Source organism: Sander lucioperca, chromosome 1 (assembly GCF_008315115.2).
Source record: "Sander lucioperca isolate FBNREF2018 chromosome 1, SLUC_FBN_1.2, whole genome shotgun sequence".
Taxonomy (NCBI): domain Eukaryota; kingdom Metazoa; phylum Chordata; class Actinopteri; order Perciformes; family Percidae; genus Sander; species Sander lucioperca.
The window spans coordinates 23,670,292-23,689,050 of record NC_050173.1 but is presented as its reverse complement, the minus strand read 5'-3'; the positions used below and the strand labels follow the sequence as shown (position 1 = coordinate 23,689,050).

The following is an 18,759-nucleotide window of genomic DNA, read 5'->3' as shown; positions in this document are numbered from 1 at the left end:
ACAGTTAGTTGATGAATATTATGCAGTAGTGTCAGAGGAGAATCTTAAAAACTCCCACAAAAGTTATGAGATCAGAACACGTACTCTGATATTGAACAATTTGTTGTTGTCTATTCTATGTATGGTTTGTTGAGCACTGAGTTTAAGTTCTTTTTCAGCTTTGAACTGCTTCACATTCACACAGTAAACTCACAATCACACCTGGGAGCTACCAGTCTTGTACTGTTGGCCTCTGGGCAAATGGCTCTTTTTAGTGAGGAGACAGATACTCTCACACTAAAGATAGACACACACACACACACACACACACACACACACACACACACGCACACACACACACACACACACGCACACACACACACACACACACACACACACACACACACACACACACACACACACACACACACACACACACACTCACACCCAGATGTCTCATAGATTTAAATTGATGATTATTGATTGATTGATATCTTATCATTATTTATCAGTCTGCATATTTAAGTAAAGCAAAATCATAAATGTTGCCGTCAGAAGAGTGTCTCTATGCCCAGCCTGTGCACCTGTAATAGCGATCCTGGATAAGACCATGGACTGATTGTGTGCAAGATGAAAAAAATTGTCCACCCTGAAAATGTAATATCCAGATTTACTTCATATTCAAATCTATTCAGTCCCTCCAGAAAAACAAGATTATGCGATTGCATAATTCAATGCATAATCAGCCAAAGTCCGCATATTTATGCAGGGGCCGCATTTTTTCAAATACGCCGCACTTTCACCGCATAAGTTGCCGATTGCCGCGCAAAATATGCGGGGCTTGTATGATTTCATATTCCCCGCATTTTCGTTGCAAAAAAGTCACATATATCTTAGCAGAAAGTTGAAAAATGTTGTGTTTACTTCACAGAAGAGCAGCCATTTTCCCCTGTTGCCATGGGAACGTTATGAAGTGACGTAATTACGCGACCATCGAAAACCTGCCAACCTCGTGATGAAGCCATGATGAAACCGCAGTTTTTTGCAAGTTCCCGCAATTTTTGCAATTTCATCGCATAAAATTGCATAAATATCCCGCATATTCCATCGCATTTTTTAAGAAAACGTGCTGCATAATCAAGGATTTTTGCCTGCAACAATCACAAAAAAACTCCGCATTTTTCTGGAAGGACTGTCTATTCCATCTATTCTTCGATATCTTTCATCAGTGATTTTTTTTCAATTCCACACTGATATAAGTCTGGAAATTTTAATTTAGCAGACAATTTTCTTCACCATCTGAATCATGCTATATCAGTCTTAAAATGTTAGCATTTGTTCCACTCACATCTAGTGTCTAAATATCACACAACATGGAAAGCCATGTGTGAAGTGTAAAAACAATAACGGAAACAGATGACTGCTGCTTGTGCGTTATCTCTCTTTGCTTTTTGCATGTTACTCATCCCACAATGAAAAAGACATCTCTTCTACAGATAGAGTTCCATTCTATTTTAGTACTGTTACTGCAATAAAAGAAGGGAATTAAGACATCAATAGTATCTAGTGTCAGTGGAATAACACTATCAAGAGTTCCTTTTTCTGTCTGATAGGGTTGTTCTGCTTTCAGGTTACACGTTTTTACTTGTCATTATAGAAGATAATGTAGTAATTATTTTTTTATTTTCTGCACACTAAAAGGAGGACTTTTGGAATCACTTCCAAAAAACACTTTGAAGGTGTTGAATGACACTTCACGAATGCCCAAAGATGGCTTACCACAACATTTAACTAATACACTGAGTGGCTTAAAGTAATAGGACGTGGGATCACTAATTTCTATGCACTAGTGTTTGGGTTCAATACAGTATAGTGCCAGTGGCTTAGGAGGGATTTAGTGCATTTGATGTTCTTTATTATCTCTAACTTACTGTTTCACATCACTTAAAGTCTCCCACTGCACCTTTTTGCCTGACATGTACATGCTGGATCTAACTATAGTATCTCTGTTATGCTGTACCCTCCCTCTCATCTCTTTCCACATGCTCTTCTGCCAGAATCCATTGCTATTCTTTCCAGTCAGCCTTGTTCTGACAACAGAACCAAATAATGCCCCTCTCCTAAATCAGAGGACAGGTTCCAACCTGCTGTTTTAGATTGTCCTCATGCTAATGCTAGCTCTGACCTACCTCTATACTGTACGTCAGCGATGGCTACAGTATAAGGGCCTGTTGTGCATATTTCATCATGGCATGGCTGTCTAATTAGGTCAGTGTGATCCACTCATTCCCATGGCAACTGGATTGTGGAGAGAGACAGAGAGAGAGAAAGAAAGAGAGAGAGATTGTAAGTGACTGAGCGGGAGACAATGCAATAGAGTTGCCACTGGTTATGAATTCTATTAGCACATTAAGACTATGAACCAGCGCTACCATTGTCAGCTGTTGTCAGTAAGTCAGTTTAGATAATGAATGTCTATGTGGGCGGATAGGCACTAATGCAGACATGTTCTCAGCCAGACTTTTATAAATGCATTTTCTTACTAAATATTTAATATTATAGTACTGCCTCTTGGATTAATAGGAAATGAATAAACAAGGGAAAGAAAGAAAAGGAAATAGTTTTTATTTTACAACCTGGGTCACCATTCCTATAAAAGCAGCCCAGTAACCTTAGGAATTGTGTTAGATTTACATCCAATGTCAATGTTTAATGCCTATGAAGGAAGTAGTGTGCCTTTTAAGTAGTGAGCTGGAGACCCCTTACAGACTTACAATTTAAAACGTTGTCTTTTAATCATAGCCTTGATCTTTCCCTAACTTTAGGTAAGTGTTGTGGTTGCCTATCCCTAGTAGTTAACTCATCTAATGCTGAAGTTATCCTCAGCTCTATACAGAGCTTTTTAAGGAAAGCCAAGCTTGTGGGTGGCCACACTGTTTGCTGTGCCTATAGCCATTTTGTTTTGCTGTGGTTATGGCTTAAGTTATTGCTGTCCAGCTAAGAGCTTGGTGCTCGGCCCTAGCTGGTGAACGCAGTTGAACATGTAGCAGCTAAAAAGGTGGATATTTCCCTCGGAGGTAGTGGAAAGTAAAACAGAGCTAAAAGAAGAGTGAATATTGGGCTAACATTTATCACACATCATTCAATTTGAAAAGCCCAATAGCTTTTTTTTTCTTCATTTTTCTTACTTTTGTTGACACTGTATATGTTGTGACATTTATGACCTGTGGACCTGTCATCATATTATTTAATAAATTCAGAGAATTCAAAAAGTCATGGCCATCCATGACAGGATGAATGCCCTTTTTCTTCTTCCTAAGGAAATTACCATGTGCAGATGTTTTCTCTTATTGCAGCACTGCCTGCAGTCACAAAAGTCTGCTGTTATATCTTTCAAACAGAGCATATAACTACTTACCAATTGATTTAGGTGGTGCTTCATTTGATATTATGCAGTACGTTGACATGTATACCTGGGGAAGGATGTTGGACCTATACCACGGTGGATGAGTGAGGAAACAATAGCTCGAAGCTAAGAGATTATAGCTAATATGGAGTTGTAATTATATGTATTGAATTGCTTTCCTCTATGCATTATTTATGAACATCTTCTTGCCTCATTTGAATAGTTTTGCATCATACTATGCATATTCTCATGCGGTCACATACATAAACTCATTGAGATGTTGTTGATCAATGCGCATGAAGTTAAGCTTTCACAGTCAAGGCTTCATGTGCGATCACCCGAAGAGAACAGATCATCTTCTCACTGAGAAAAGTTATGGTTTACTGTTACTACAACATTACAGTTGTGATTACCTCTATGTTTTATCAAATTTCTGAATAACAGAATGCTATTTTGCACAACAGTTCATGTCTCCTAATTCTCACCTGACCTTTTAAATCCAGGGCAATTTAGTGGTAAATGTGAGGTCACATATCATCTTTACTCTCCAGTGCATTGTTTGGAACATGCCTGTTTGAATGGATGACATAATATAGAATATGCATCATAAAGCAGTCTGTGAACTGCAGAGGAAATGAGTGGAGCCAAGTATCTTCTTGAGTTCTTGATTTAGAGCAGGTACAAATATAACATATAACATATATATATATAATATCTGGAGTAGACTGATGTGCAGCAGATTGAAGAAAGAAAGCCATTAGAAGTGTGTAAGCAGTGGTAAACTGACCTTTTGATGATGTTGTAGATATAATTAACTCACTGAAGACACTAATTTAAACTGTTGTATTATATAATTCAGTCCACTCCAGTCTAGTCTCACATTGCCAGACCTCTCTCCAAAGCGCTGTGTCAGCAATGAAGTATGGTTTGGCTACACCGCCTATCTAGTCTGGGATAGGGGATAAAACGCTCTGGCTTGTTTGTATTTCTTTAGATAAATCACAACCGTCCTGGTTGGTGCTAGGCCCCGATAACAGAGATAGCGAACAGGGTAATGACATCCGGCACATGAGATACGCCCCGGATGTCAGGCTTTATCCCAGCAATGTTAATCCGTTGAGCCAAACTAACTCCAGTCTATTCCCATTTAAACCATGGGCAGTAATGCATTACTTCTTGTTTCAGTCACATTTAGCCCCTTAACATTGTAGGGGTTGGCTTATTTGCAATCTTACCCAGAGTTAAGGTTTGTTTCTGTGTGCACATGCAGACACTTCTGAGTCGTCTGAGATGTGTTAGCTTGGCGCAGGGGCAGCAGGTCGTGGGAAATGGTGATCCAAGAGAGGAGGATTGCACCTTTTGATAACTACACAATTGTCTTATTTACATGCTATGTGTGTTCTTACCTGTCTAGCTAGCCAGTGCTTTCAGGAATTACCAGGGTTAAGTTCAGAGATAGAGGCTGTTTGTGTGTAAACCCTGAACTGTGTAAAGGACTTCTGGAGGCCTGTGCAGTTAATGTTAGCTCATGATGGTGAGTGAATTCCTCAAAATTGTTTCCTGGCTGCTTGTTCTACCAACGGGCCTTTTCAAAAATGTTGCAAATTGTTTGGCTACAGATCTTCTACAGATTGTAAACACGTCTCTTCTCTCAGGTATCTTTCCACAGGCCCTGAAAACTGCAGTCATTAAGCCACTCTTAAAAAAGAACAATCTAGACACGTCACTAATGAGCAACTATAGGCCGATATCAAACCTTCCATTTTTAAGTAAAATCATTGAAAAAACGGTTTCTCAACAACTGAACCTTTTCTTGTCACTAAACAACAGTTTTGATGCCTTCCAGTCGGGTTTTCGACCACACCACAGCACTGAGACAGCTCTTGTTAAAGTCTTTAATGACATCCACTTAAACACAGATAGTGGCAAAATTTCAGTCTTGGTATTACTTGATCTCAGTGCTGCATTTGATACGGTCAACCATGACATATTACTAGACCGATTGGAAAACTGGGTTGGCATTTCTGGCTCAGTACTTAAGTGGTTTGAATCTTATTTAAAGAATAGGGACTACTTTGTGTCTATAGGGAATTATACATCTGAGCATACAAATATGACATGCGGAGTTCCCCAAGGCTCAGTTCTGGGGCCTCTCCTGTTTAACATCTACATGCTTCCACTGGCTCAAATTATGGAAAACAACAAAATAAGTTACCATAGTTATGCGGATGACACACAAATTTATATAACCTTATCACCAGTGGACTATAGTCCAATACAACAACTGACTAAGTGCATTGAACAAATTAACGACTGGATGTGCCAGAACTTTCTTAAATTAAATGAAGAAAAAACTGAGGTTGTTGTTTTTGGAGCAAAAGAGGAACGATTAAAAGTCAGCACTCAGCTTCAAACGATAATGTTAACAACAACAGACAAAGCCAGAAATCTTGGTGTAGTCATGGACTCAGACCTGAATTTTAACAGCCACATTAAGACAATTACAAAGTCAGCCTATTACCACCTTAAAAATATATCAAGGGTTAAAGGACTTATGTCTCAGCAAGACTTGGAAAAACTTGTCCATGCTTTTATCTTCAGTAGACTAGACTACTGTAACGGAGTCTTTACAGGTCTCCCTAAAAAATCAATCAGACAGCTGCAGCTGATTCAGAACGCTGCTGCTCGAGTCCTCACTAAGACCAAGAAAGTAGATCACATCACTCCAGTACTGAAGTCTCTACACTGGCTTCCAGTGCCTCAAAGAATTGATTTCAAAATACTTTTGCTGGTTTATAAATCACTAAACAGTTTAGGGCCAAAATACATTTCTGATCTGCTAGTACACTATGAACCACCCAGACCTCTCAGGTCGTCTGGGACAGGTCTGCTTGTTGTCCCCAGAGTCAGAACTAAACAGGGGGAAGCAGCGTTTAGTTTTTATGCTCCACATATCTGGAACAAACTCCCAGAAAACTGCAGGTCTGCTGCAACTCTCAGTTCTTTTAAATCAAGGCTGAAAACCTATCTATTTGATGTTGCCTTTCTTTAAATAACTTCATTTCTTATACTGAAGTTGCATTGTTGACACTGTATGACAATCTATATAAGCATATAAAGAGAAATTCCTATTTTATCTGCTTATATATATTTAACTGTTTTAATTGCTCTTCAATGTTTCATTTCTTATACTGCACTGTAACTTTTATTCTTGTATTTTATCTGTTTTAAATTTTTTAATCTGTTTTCATGTAAAGCACTTTGAATTGCCCTGTTGCTGAAATGTGCTATACAAATAAAGCTGCCTTGCCTTGCCTTGCCTTGCCTTGTTAAACCACAATGCCTAGTATATTTTTACATAATGTTTAATACAATAGATGCAACGTGTGGGTGTGAAGGCTTTGGAGTTTTGGAAGGCGCATTTGATAGAGATGGACTGAGTAATGGAAGTAATGTAAGAAACAATGCATCTAATTAATTTTGCCAATGAGTAATTAATAAAGTAATTACTTTTTCAGTGGTTAACACGGAAAAAAAGAGATTGAAACACTTTTCAAGTAATGTGCCTAACACTGAAGGCCTCTTACCACAGGTAAAATGACAAACTATGTTCAAATCTTCATACATTTCTTATAGATTGCTTGTTGTCTTGCTACGGTTACCTTATGGCCTAATACAGAACACTGATTAAACAGTTAACGAAGCGTATGATTGAGGTGGTTATCAAAAAAAATAATGCATAACACAAAGGCTGTGACCACAATGACATGAAGTTATGCATTTTATTATTTTAACTTATTTTTTGTTTGAAATTGCACAATGATATATATATATATATATATATGTTCATTTGTATTTTGATACATATTAATTAAACTCAGCACTTTTTCAACATTACAGTAAACATTACTCTCTTGCTCGAAGTAGGAGAAACTCCTACTTTGTAACAGATCAAATAATACAAATGTATTTGAACAGTGATGAGGCAGCTACATCAGAGCTTTTTCAAAAAATAATACATATACCATTTGAAATGTGAGAAAATATAAAAATCACCCAGTATAATAAGACATTTACAATCATGTTCAAACAGATAGAGCCACATTTTACACTGACATGCATGATTCAAGGACAGACCTGCTCTCACATACAGTTCAAAGACACACATCATGTAGAATTATCATTTAACCTGAACCACCATTATTGCAGAATTAACCTTTAGGCTAACATTTTGCTTTTGTCCTTGCTTTATCTTCTCTGTAAATCACTCTAAATTTTATCTCATGTAATAAGCATTGATGAAACAGTCAAATGTAACCACAGCATAATGACCTTACTGTAATTGTGATGTATAGTTAATTCAGATAAAACTGCAAGCCTCCATTTTCCTCCCCACCATCATAAAATCACTGCTCACATTAAATTGATTACATCTGTAATTCACCCCACTGTAGCATCCGTGGAATGAAACACTCAACCATTTTAACAAACCGCTTTCAAACTGCCCTCTGCAGACCAGGGATCAATATCTGCAGAGATTCAGCTGGGAAACTAGATAGAGAGTGTGATAGGAATATAAGTTCAAATGGAGACTGTGGTCTTCGCCTCTAAAAGACTGCACACAGATTGATGGAAAGGTGCTACGTTTAATTGACTTACTCACATATGGCAGCCTCTGTCTGTTCTCTACTGTATCACTTAGTTTTGATTGGTTTTGGGGTAAAGAATGAAACTGGCAAGCACATAGGATAGTATTGATGTAAAGATTGTTTTATTAACACTCACCCACTTCTACAACAAACCGAGGTAAGCCAGGCTGAGTGCTTCAACTAAACGCATTTAGACCATTTTCACTGGTGGGAAGCCAGTGAGGGATGATGGCGGGATGGAGGAAGCCTCAAGGTTTATGTGCTCACTTGTTCTGGAAGTTTCCTCAGCTGTCATGGAACAGTAGATGTTCAAACTTTCGATTATTCTGAGCACTTTTAGGACTTTTTTCTCCATATTGACTTAAACATTGAGCTTGACAGTTCATTATTGACTTTTTAAAAAGTAAAAGTCCTCAGAAGAACGAAAAGTGTTGGAGCTACAGTGATGGAGCTACAGCTCCATGACAACTGAGCAAACTTCATCTAATAAAGGCTGTGTGATACGGTGAAAAGCTTAAAGTGGCTACATGTAACTTTCAGTTTGTGTTAATTCTAGCGGCCGCTTTGGACAAAAGAGCTAGTGTTTTTACCACACCTGCCTTCGTAAAGGTCTTTTATTTACGGTGCTGTATTACTGAGTTAGCTTTACCGGGAGGTCATATAGTTGCAATGAATGTTTTGCTCAGTCAGAAAATCATTCATTTACAATAAGAGAATATGTTACAGATGCATAGTTGCATTTCAAGTGTTGCATACAGTAACTTAGCCTACTTTGGATGTATCGTAAGCTAAACCAGGTATCACTGTCACTGTGTCACGAGCCAAAGCATTAAGAGTTTGTTGTACAAACGTAATAATAATAACTTAGATTTATATAGCGTATTTCATGAAACCCAAAGACGCTTTACACAAGTACAGGGGGACAAGGGAGAAGAAAATAGAAGGCCAACATAAACATTGACTGAAAATAAATCAAATCCGGACGCTAAATGGACGGGGGACGTCATTTCATCTAGGCTACTGACGTGCAACCACATTGCGCGTTGTAAAGTTATTTTATGAATAAAATAGACATATTACATACCTGAGGGCCAATTTTGAATCATTTACAATCCCATAATTGTCTTCATCTGTTAAAATCCAGAACGATATTGACTCAGGTTTTTTATCCACTGTCTATCACTTTCCCTTTTAGCTTTTAGTTGTTCTTCATTTAATTAAATTTTTTTCTGTGATGGCCCTGCCCCAGAATCAGCCATAACCACAACAGATAACTTCTAAAATTAAATTAAATTTTAAAACAATTAGGCATATATAAAGAGATCTCTTGCTAACCTTTTCCCTGTCTGGATACACTAACACAGGCTTTTCCGGTATTATGCCAAAATCTGTGACCAGTCAGAATGTGTGACTGTAGCGCTGTCTAGCTGCCGAAAATCGGACCCGGGCAAAGACATAAAAAAAATAAATTAAAAAAAACTAAATAAATATAGTGTGTCGTTTGCTGTTACAGGTCATTTATGATCATCAGATAAAATATTACACAGTTTCAGAAACATTTAAAAGTTACATAGTTATTTTAAATGGACATTAAGTAGAGATTGTTTGTGTCTAGACTAAATTGTTTAAAAGATTGAAAAGAACAATGTGTTTAAACATAAATCAGCAATATAAAACTATTGGTATTGATGCAGTCAAGCGTGTTGTTAGACACACTTTCCTCCCACATCTTGGTCAGGTTCACATCAGAAGCCCTGTGACTCATCTTGATGAGCTCTTTACATAAGGCATTGCATCTCTGTAAAACCTCCACAGGGGTTGAAAAAGCAGACAGTCATAGTCTGAAGTGAAAGATTTAATTATGGTTTTGAATAAGTCTCGTCTGATACATGGCTGTGACCTTACAATAAGCCCACAGAAAATCATATACAACCAAAATCAGAAAGCTGGTTTCAGGAAAACCAGAATTAAATGCATAACTTGAGCTGAAAGTGCAACAAAGAGACAAACTGTGCAAAAACAAAATGTATAATGTATTCTTTATTCCTACATTTCCAATGTGATACAATGTTTGTGGTCCCATTTGTCAGCAGGACATCTCTGAAAACCTCAACAGTTCTCCAGAAGATTCAAGATTCAATACTTTATTGCCATACAACTCGGTGCAAGTTGCTAGGAATTTGTCTCAGTGTGCTCATGACAGGACATCAACAAGATACAACAAAAACATAGAGCTAATATATACACATATGGTATCCCACATGGGATCACAGGCAGATAAAAAAAAGAGGGCACACCGCTCACCACATACCTGGATGACAGTCCAGGAGGCTGGAGTGACAGATGTCAAGTTTAAAGTGACATGTTGCATAGGGATGCAGAGCACAAATCCACAACTCTACAATAAATAGATAAAATACCGCTAGTATGGGTGGCATAAAAAAACATATAGAAAAATATTATAAAACCGGTGTAAAAAGATGTGCAATTTATACTCAGTAGAAATAATGGCATGGATGAATTAGTCAGACAGAGAGCATGAATAATGTTTTAATTTTACTTTCTTTCCGTCCTCAGGGCTTACGACACTGCAGGTTGTTTTGGACACAGCAGCAGAGAGGAAGTGGCAAGTGACAGCCATCAATGTGGGAAACCTGAAAGACGAGAAGAAGGATGAGGCCTACCGCTCTCTGTTCCAAGATTTGGAGAACAAGAAAGAAAGGAGGGTGATCCTTGACTGTGAACAGGACAAAGTGAAAGACATCATGGAGCAGGTAGAGTGTAGAGGGTTGTTGTTTTTTTTATCATTCTGCTCATTTTAAGCCACTAAAATCTATACACCGCTGTACCACAACAAAAAAACACTCTGTAACATATTTAAATATTTTAACCTGGTGAACCATGAGAGCAAAACTTAAATAAATGCAGGAATACTTTGAGAACCTGCACTAGTGTTATCTTGACATGATTTGGACAGACTTGTTGTCCAAATCAACAGTTTTAGCACAGGGGATGTGTTGTTGTGTTGTCTTTCTTTGATGTGGCAGTAAGTGAAACAGTTTTGTGTTTCACTGCTGACACCAGACTTTTAAAGTTAGGTGTACTGGGATTCAGGTAAAGGAACATGGGATGCTGCTGCCATGTTTTCAGCTGTTGGAACAAATAATGCACTTACAGCGTTTTCTCTCAGGAGTCTGACTGCCGTGGGTTGCCCTTCTTCTAACTTTTCATTCAACATTTATGTGGCTTCTGGATTTGGTGTTGAAATTTAAGATTGCGGTTAACACTCGCTGAGGCAGGCCTCAGGTTTGACAGAAACACAAGGAAGATACTATCTTCTTTTCTTATGATCTTCTCTTTACTCTCAGAGACATGGAGGGAGACAATGGAGGGAATAATAGTTTGCATGCTGCCTGTTGGCTTACTCCATCTTCTTTTGATCATCTCAGCATCTAACAACGTGCCCCTGTTTGCTACACAATATGACATGCGCTACTTTTTTTTAAGATATGGTTTTGGTTCCATAGATGTACACTGCTGACAACACAGGCTTCTGTTAGTTGCTGTTAGCTGCCAGTCTATTTCGATGACGTTTCATTTCCAGGATTGTTAAGGTGCCATCAGAAATTCCGCCGGATGTCCCTAATTTTTGGCCAGATGTCCGTCACCTTCCGCTTTCTTTGTGTTGGCATTTTAAACTTTGGTCGATTTATGAAGACAATGGTTAACTGCTCCTCAGATCTCGGCAGGTTAAATCGAGACAGAATCTGAGTTTTCTGTTGCATGACAAAAATAACTTTTGAAAGTGCACATGTTCCACCAAAACAAGTTCCTTCCCGAGGCTATTTTACAGAGACATCGTCATCGCGTCCTGCGCTTAGCGCCGCCAAAGGCGATTGTGATTGGTTTAAAGAAATGCCAATAAACCAGAGCACGCTTTTCTCCCATTTCAGACTGTGGACAAGCCAGACCTTCCTTCGCAGTGCTGCGGAGGAAGGTCTGGCAATGTGAGATTATCTTGCTGCTGCTATAATCTACTGAACAGTGCCTGAATATATTCTGGTGATATTGGTTTCTCTTTTGCTGAAGCGTTTCTTCGATCTGAAATTTCACCAATGTGCTAAATCCACTAAGATATTTTAAAGATATTACTATGTAGGCTAAGTATGATGTGGGTTTTGTTGCTTCCTTTTAGTTTTCGTTATAATTGTTTCATTTGTGTTTTCAGTGTTGCATTTGAACACCAATATTGGGCATCAGCGAACTGACTCATTAATTACACAGCAATATCTACCTGAAGTTTGATAATATTAGCTAACATTAGCCACCATAAGCTACCAGTCATATTGTACCAGACCAAGTATACTAGGTCCATCACAACTCAGTCAAGCCAATAGACAAACCAAAACAAGACTTTTACTAACTATAGTACATGCAGTACTACAGAAAAATAAAGCTTGATTTTACACAATTAGTGCATTGCATTGGTACACTCTTTTTTCGTATCTGGTCACTAAATAACACTAGCAAATTATCTGCAGTATTTTTTCAACAACAAGGAAATGCAGTACTTGCTAACAATCCTATTGTCCTTTAATTATTGTGATATTCAGCCAAAATATCTGCATTTGATACAGCACTTAGAAAAACAACATTGTCACATGGACCCAGCAGCCAAGCAGATGTAGAAAGACTCCATAACAATTACACTAATTGTTCATTTAGGCTGTAAACAACTGCAATTAAAGGCAAAACAGATGCACATAAACAGGCTATATTTACTCCACCTGTTACCCAGGAGAGAGGCTTATTGATTAGCATTTAAAGCATGCCAACATCTGTTTAACCGAAAGCTGAATGAAATCAATGCCTGCAGCCTCGGTTCCTGTTTATCTAGGAAAAACAGAATCCGTTCAGGTGGAAATTTCTTGCTTTGTGTCAAAGACATTTACGTACAGCAGGAGAAACTAGACGTTATTATTCAAATATGCTTCAAGTAACGGCCCTGACAAACGGAGGTTCCAGTCAAGCAGCAGGATTAGTTTCAGGTGTCTTATTTATGTGAGATACAGAAATGGTACATAGCTGAGTTATTTTCTGCTTTTCTGCTCTAACGATAAGGGAAGTGTATGTGGAAGTGTATATCTCTGTGTGGCAGTATTTATGACTGTGAACGCCACAGTTTTTTTCATTCCATGATAATGGCCAGGACTGTCAGCTATGTTAGGGCTGTGAGTGACAAATTATAATGTCTAAATATAATGGTAGATTTGTGTAGTTTGGATATAACTATTATTACATGTATGATTGTCTTATCTCTGGTTGTCAAACTCTTTAAGGATTTACAATGAAAGTTTTCCAAAATAATAGAGATGACTGAAAAAGCTTTGAAATAGCGAGCAATCACATGGTGAGTCATTTTAAAACTGTATTACGAAAGAGAAAGTTGGGTATTCTTTCAGATACTTTTATTATGCTATTTTGTTTGCCCAAGACTTATTTCTTTATTCCAGTGGGAGCTTATAATTTGTGTGTCTCATAACCCTGCAGGTCATCACAATTGGCAGACATGTTAAAGGCTACCACTACATTATAGCCAATCTGGTAAGTTTACACAACTTCCACGTTTGTAAGGATTGTGTTTTCACTTTATATGTGTCTAAAATGCCTTGTATAAAGAGCAAATAAACATCTGGGTCTCAATTTTTGTTTCCAGGGTTTCATTGATGGGGATCTATCGAAAATCCAGTATGGCGGTGCAAATGTGTCAGGCTTTCAGATTGTTGATTTTGAAGATCCTTTGGTGTCCAAGTTTGACCAGAGATGGGAGGCCCTAGAAGAAAAGGAGTATCCTGGTGCCGACAGTAAAATAAGGGTGAGTTTAAGCATATTTGCGGGGCGGATTTGTTGGTTGAAGATGTCTTTGTAAGCACTTAACTGTGGCTCATTTGCTTTAATGTAAGTAAATTATGCTGTCTCCATCATCGCCCAACTTTATAGCCACATACACACTGTGCATTATTAAACACATCTCTAAATAAAGATTATCGTGCACTGTTACACAACAGCACATACATTGCCCCATTAGCTAAGTGCTAGCATGTTTAATACAATTATATAATTTCATATGCATGCAATGTAAATAAAAACAGGATGTTATAATATTGAATCATCACAGTGATTTATTCTATTTACTGCCTATACTAGCATTTGATGTAACTAATAGTATTAGCTTTCTCAGAACTAAATTCACCTCCCACTCTTTGTCTGTGTGAACTACTCACATTTGAAATATGTGCCATGGCCAAAAATATTCTCCCACCTTCTGTCAGCACAATTGTCAAAGTTCAAGATCTGTTTTATTGCCACACAGTCAGGTTGCTCTAAGTGGTTCAAGTCTGGGTGAAAAATCACTCTGACATTTGCAGCTCAGAACAGCACAGACCATAGATACAGCAGAAACAATAAAAAAAAGACCACCAAACATATAATATGCACTCTAATTAGGACAAGATGCTTAAATACCAGTGAGCATAATGAGCAGATGGTGTGGTGTGTGCGTGTGTTTAGAACTTCAGAGGAGGATACTTTTTTTAAGCTTATGTTGGTCATCCCCATTTGTGCGATAGTTGAATTTATGGCTCAACCTTAGTCTCATTTGTCAACGAATTATTCTTCCCTAAAAAGTTGATGAGGCAAGGCTGTGTTCAAGACCCATGGTTTCAGGCACAGACCTGACACTTCCTTTGCAGTTTGCATTAAAGCATCGCAGAATAATATTTAGATGCACAGATGCTGTTGAGACAAGTCACAAAGTAATCTGCAATGAAGCAAAGCATCGCATTCCTGCTAATTGAGAACCCACAGATTTGCTCTTTTTGCTGAAATGGAAGTAAAGTTGTTAGGAAATCTGTCCACCAATAACAAGTGACAAAAACAAACTATGTCCTTGACCCCTATAGAGTTGTGCTATTGTAAACAATTTTAGCATCTTGGTACTCAATCAGGAGTACAATTTAGTGTTTGTGTAATGGATTATTTTCAGCTGTGGATTTGTAGCTCTTGTTAGTATTTATGGTGGCAGAACACATTGGTTCAACTCAAAATGAACTGCAGTGCCCATGTACATTATGTAATGAAAGAACATGTCATCCAGTGCAACGGAATGGCCGATTGATGAGTTTTAACAGTTCTTGAACAATAATTAAAGTCTATTGCACATTAATATAAGCTATATCAGGGTTGGGAGAGAGTTAACATTATGGTTAGTAGTTAAGGTAAGGCTGAGGGATTCCTACCTCTCTGACAACCCCGTTCCCAACATCTTTTCCCATTGTCTTTCTCTAGTACACATCAGCATTGACCTACGACGCCGTGCAGGTGATGACGGAGGCCTTTCGCTACCTGCACAAACAGCAAATTGAATTCACCAGGAGGGCCAACAATGGTGACTGCCTGGCCAATCCTGCTGTTCCCTGGGCTCAGGGAGTTGAGATCGAGCGAGCACTGAAACAGGTAACATATACACACATCCTTTTGTTGGTGAAGACTTGTTGCCGTGGTAACAGCAGATCTCCCTTTGAAAATGCACAAAACACCCACAGAAAGTGCTTCACAGAGATTGACTAAAGACTGATGTTTTCACCATTTGTGTGGACGCATACAGATATACTTACAGAGAAACAAAGGTCTACCCACAGACTGTCCTCTGAGCTTTGAATCAAGACAACATTAGCTTAACTCCTGCTGAGACATGAAGCTTGACAGCCAAAATGAAGTCAAAGTGTTTTTAAGGATGTAGCTCTCAGAGCTCAATTTCAAGGCCATCACATGCATTGCAACCACCATAGCACAGGACAACACATACCCACTCAACCGCCATTTCACCATTCTGCCCTCTGGATGCAGGTACAGGTCCCTGAGGTGCAAGAGAGCTTGCTATGGCAAAAGTCTGGTGCCTGCAGCCATAGCAGCCCTAAACAAAACACCCAGATAAAACACATCAGTGCTACTTTGTCTGTGTAAAACATGTCAGACGAGAAGCCCATGCTTTATGCACATGTTTTAATTTAACATTTTTGTCAGGCCTCAAAGATACACCCAATGTGTTTTGGTTAGAAACACTGCATTTAAACATAACTGTGTTTACAAGAAAACTCCACAGGATACAGTCAATCCTCCTTCTGGTCCTTCCTGCATGGGCCCTTTTGTTATTTAATTTGGCTGCCAATAAGAAAAAAGATGGACAATATTTTTTCAAGTGTCTCAACACACGCTGCGATCTCATCACCAATCTGGACAGCACTAGTTTCTTTATGTTCGACATGAAACAGCATTTATAGTCATTTAGAATCATGGCACTAACTTTGTAGAAGAGAAGAGAATAACACAACACCCATCTCCACTGTGCCTTATAGCCAATAGGTTCAGAGACTTCTCCAAGGCTTACGTGTCTCCGTCCACATTAACTCACATCCAACTACCTATTTCAATCAGAATGCAGTATAATAAATTATACACAACACATCAAAACGCTGTTTCAATGTGAATAAGCAGTAGTAGTGAAGATGCCATGTTGTAACGGTTCAGTTTTCTATCTCTAAGGTGCGTGTGGAAGGCCTGACAGGAAACATCCAGTTTGATCAACATGGCAAGAGAGTCAACTACTCAGTGAACATAATGGAATTAAAGACTAATGGCCCTGTAAAGGTAAGCATCTGGATGGTCCCCTTCTTTAGAAATGAAGTTAAATACATATTTAATTTAATAGTTTTTTTTAATCTTGTGGATGGTTTGAATTTGAGGATCAGATTATGTGAAGCCACAATCTTACTGTAGCACTCAAGATTAACCATACACGTTTCATGAATATTACTGTTTTTTCTCCCAACAGATTGGATACTGGAATGAAGTTGACAGAATGGCTGTCACTAAATCTGATGTCTTTGCAAATGACACAACAGGAATGGAAAACAAAACAGTTATTGTCACCACCATCTTGGTAAATATTATAATATATGATTGCAGTATAAACTGCTTCAATTGTCTTTTCAGTGTCACCCTTCTGGTGTTAAGTAGCTGGGGAAACAGCTCCTAAACCAACGTATGGTGCCACATTTTCAATGCCAAGGATAACCTCAATATAATTTTATTAAATTAAATAGAACTGTATTTTATTTAGACTAAATGTGCCTATATGATTAAGATATTTTTAATTTCATGTTGTCCATTAAGGAGAGGATAGTTTTTTTCTGTTGTAGCACGTCACTTCTGTGTCAATCTTGTCTTCACATTGACAACCAGAATAACACCAGGCCTCTAATTTCTTGCTACAAGTATGTCCTTTGTTTTAGACTAGTGCCCTCTTGTATCAATAATGACCTGTCAGCCTAATGTGAAATATCTTGTTATTGAAGCTGCTTTTAATGTTGTAATTCAATCCTCTTGTGCTGAGCGGTGTTTTTGTCTCTGTCCTTCAGGAAGCTCCATATGTAATGCTGAAAAAGAACGCTGACCTTTTTGTAGACAATGAGCGCTACGAGGGTTACTGTGTAGATCTAGCTGCGGAGATAGCGAAGCACTGCGGCTTCAAATATCAACTGAAAATAGTGTCGGATGGGAAATATGGCGCCAGAGATGCAGAGACCAAAATCTGGAACGGGATGGTTGGAGAGTTAGTTTATGGGGTGAGTTGTCTTAAATAAGATGTAACTAATGTCCTAAATTAACACCACATGCCACTTTATCCGGTATTCTATTTTGTCCTTATGTTTGATAGAAAGCAGACATTGCAGTGGCTCCTCTGACCATCACCCTGGTACGAGAAGAGGTGATTGACTTCTCCAAACCCTTCATGTCTCTGGGAATCTCTATCATGATAAAGAAGCCTCAGAAATCCAAACCAGGAGTCTTTTCTTTCTTGGACCCGCTGGCCTACGAGATCTGGATGTGTATTGTTTTTGCCTATATCGGTGTCAGCGTGGTGCTGTTCCTCGTCAGCCGCTTCAGCCCGTATGAGTGGCACACTGAAGAGTATGAGGATGGGCAGATCCAGACCAATGAGTCGACTAACGAGTTTGGCATATTCAACAGCCTGTGGTTCTCCCTCGGAGCGTTCATGCGCCAAGGCTGTGACATATCACCTAGGTAGGTCAGACAAATCAACGACTGCCGATTTGTTCTCAGTTTAATCAACCAGAAGTAACTGGTGACTTTATACATTTATAACTTGGAATGTAAGTGGGCTTTGCGGTGCCGCAGGAAGTTACGCTGGATGTCCCTCACTTTTCACTTTCTTTGAGTTAACTTTAAACTTTAAACGCATCAAGCAACATTAACCGGAACCTCTGTGCAGTGTTACAGGCTGAAAATGGCAAGTTTTAGGGAAAATTTGGTTTGTGTTATAAGGCACGCCTGCTTGGTTCTTTTGGGGAATGATTGTAAAGATTTACAAAGAATATATTTATGGCAGTTACTCTCTAATTGGGATGTTTTGGGACCGGTTGGTGGGGATTTGCTATGGACAAAATACACACAGCGATACACTGGTTAGAGCAAATTATGTTAAACCATGTATCCAGCTAATTTAAATAGCTCTGTATTGTATGAATAGTTAACTTCATTTAATATTGTATGTGGCGTTTTATTTTGCCGGGTGCAAATTTTCCACCTAAAAAAGTTCCTTCCCAAGAGTATTTTGCAGAGCCACGCTCGCTCGATGGGGCT

General features: G+C 38.5%; 1 protein-coding gene across 10 annotated transcripts in view; it reads left to right on the top strand.

Annotated features, from left to right (window-relative positions):
- Nucleotides 1-18,759, top strand: part of gria2b (glutamate receptor, ionotropic, AMPA 2b) — a 58,747-nt gene that overhangs the window by 31,841 nt on the left and 8,147 nt on the right. For all 10 annotated transcript variants that reach the window (XR_004105687.2, XR_004897281.1, XR_004897270.1 and 7 more), the window contains exons 4-11: nt 10,612-10,808; nt 13,585-13,638; nt 13,751-13,909; nt 15,382-15,549; nt 16,639-16,743; nt 16,928-17,035; nt 17,514-17,720; nt 17,813-18,180. Coding sequence is in view for 5 of the 10 variants with exons in the window: in XM_031303733.2 (XP_031159593.1) it covers nt 10,612-10,808; nt 13,585-13,638; nt 13,751-13,909; nt 15,382-15,549; nt 16,639-16,743; nt 16,928-17,035; nt 17,514-17,720; nt 17,813-18,180 (1,366 nt within the window). In the remaining 5 variants the exon portion in view is untranslated. The remainder of the gene's footprint in view (nt 1-10,611; nt 10,809-13,584; nt 13,639-13,750; nt 13,910-15,381; nt 15,550-16,638; nt 16,744-16,927; nt 17,036-17,513; nt 17,721-17,812; nt 18,181-18,759) is intronic.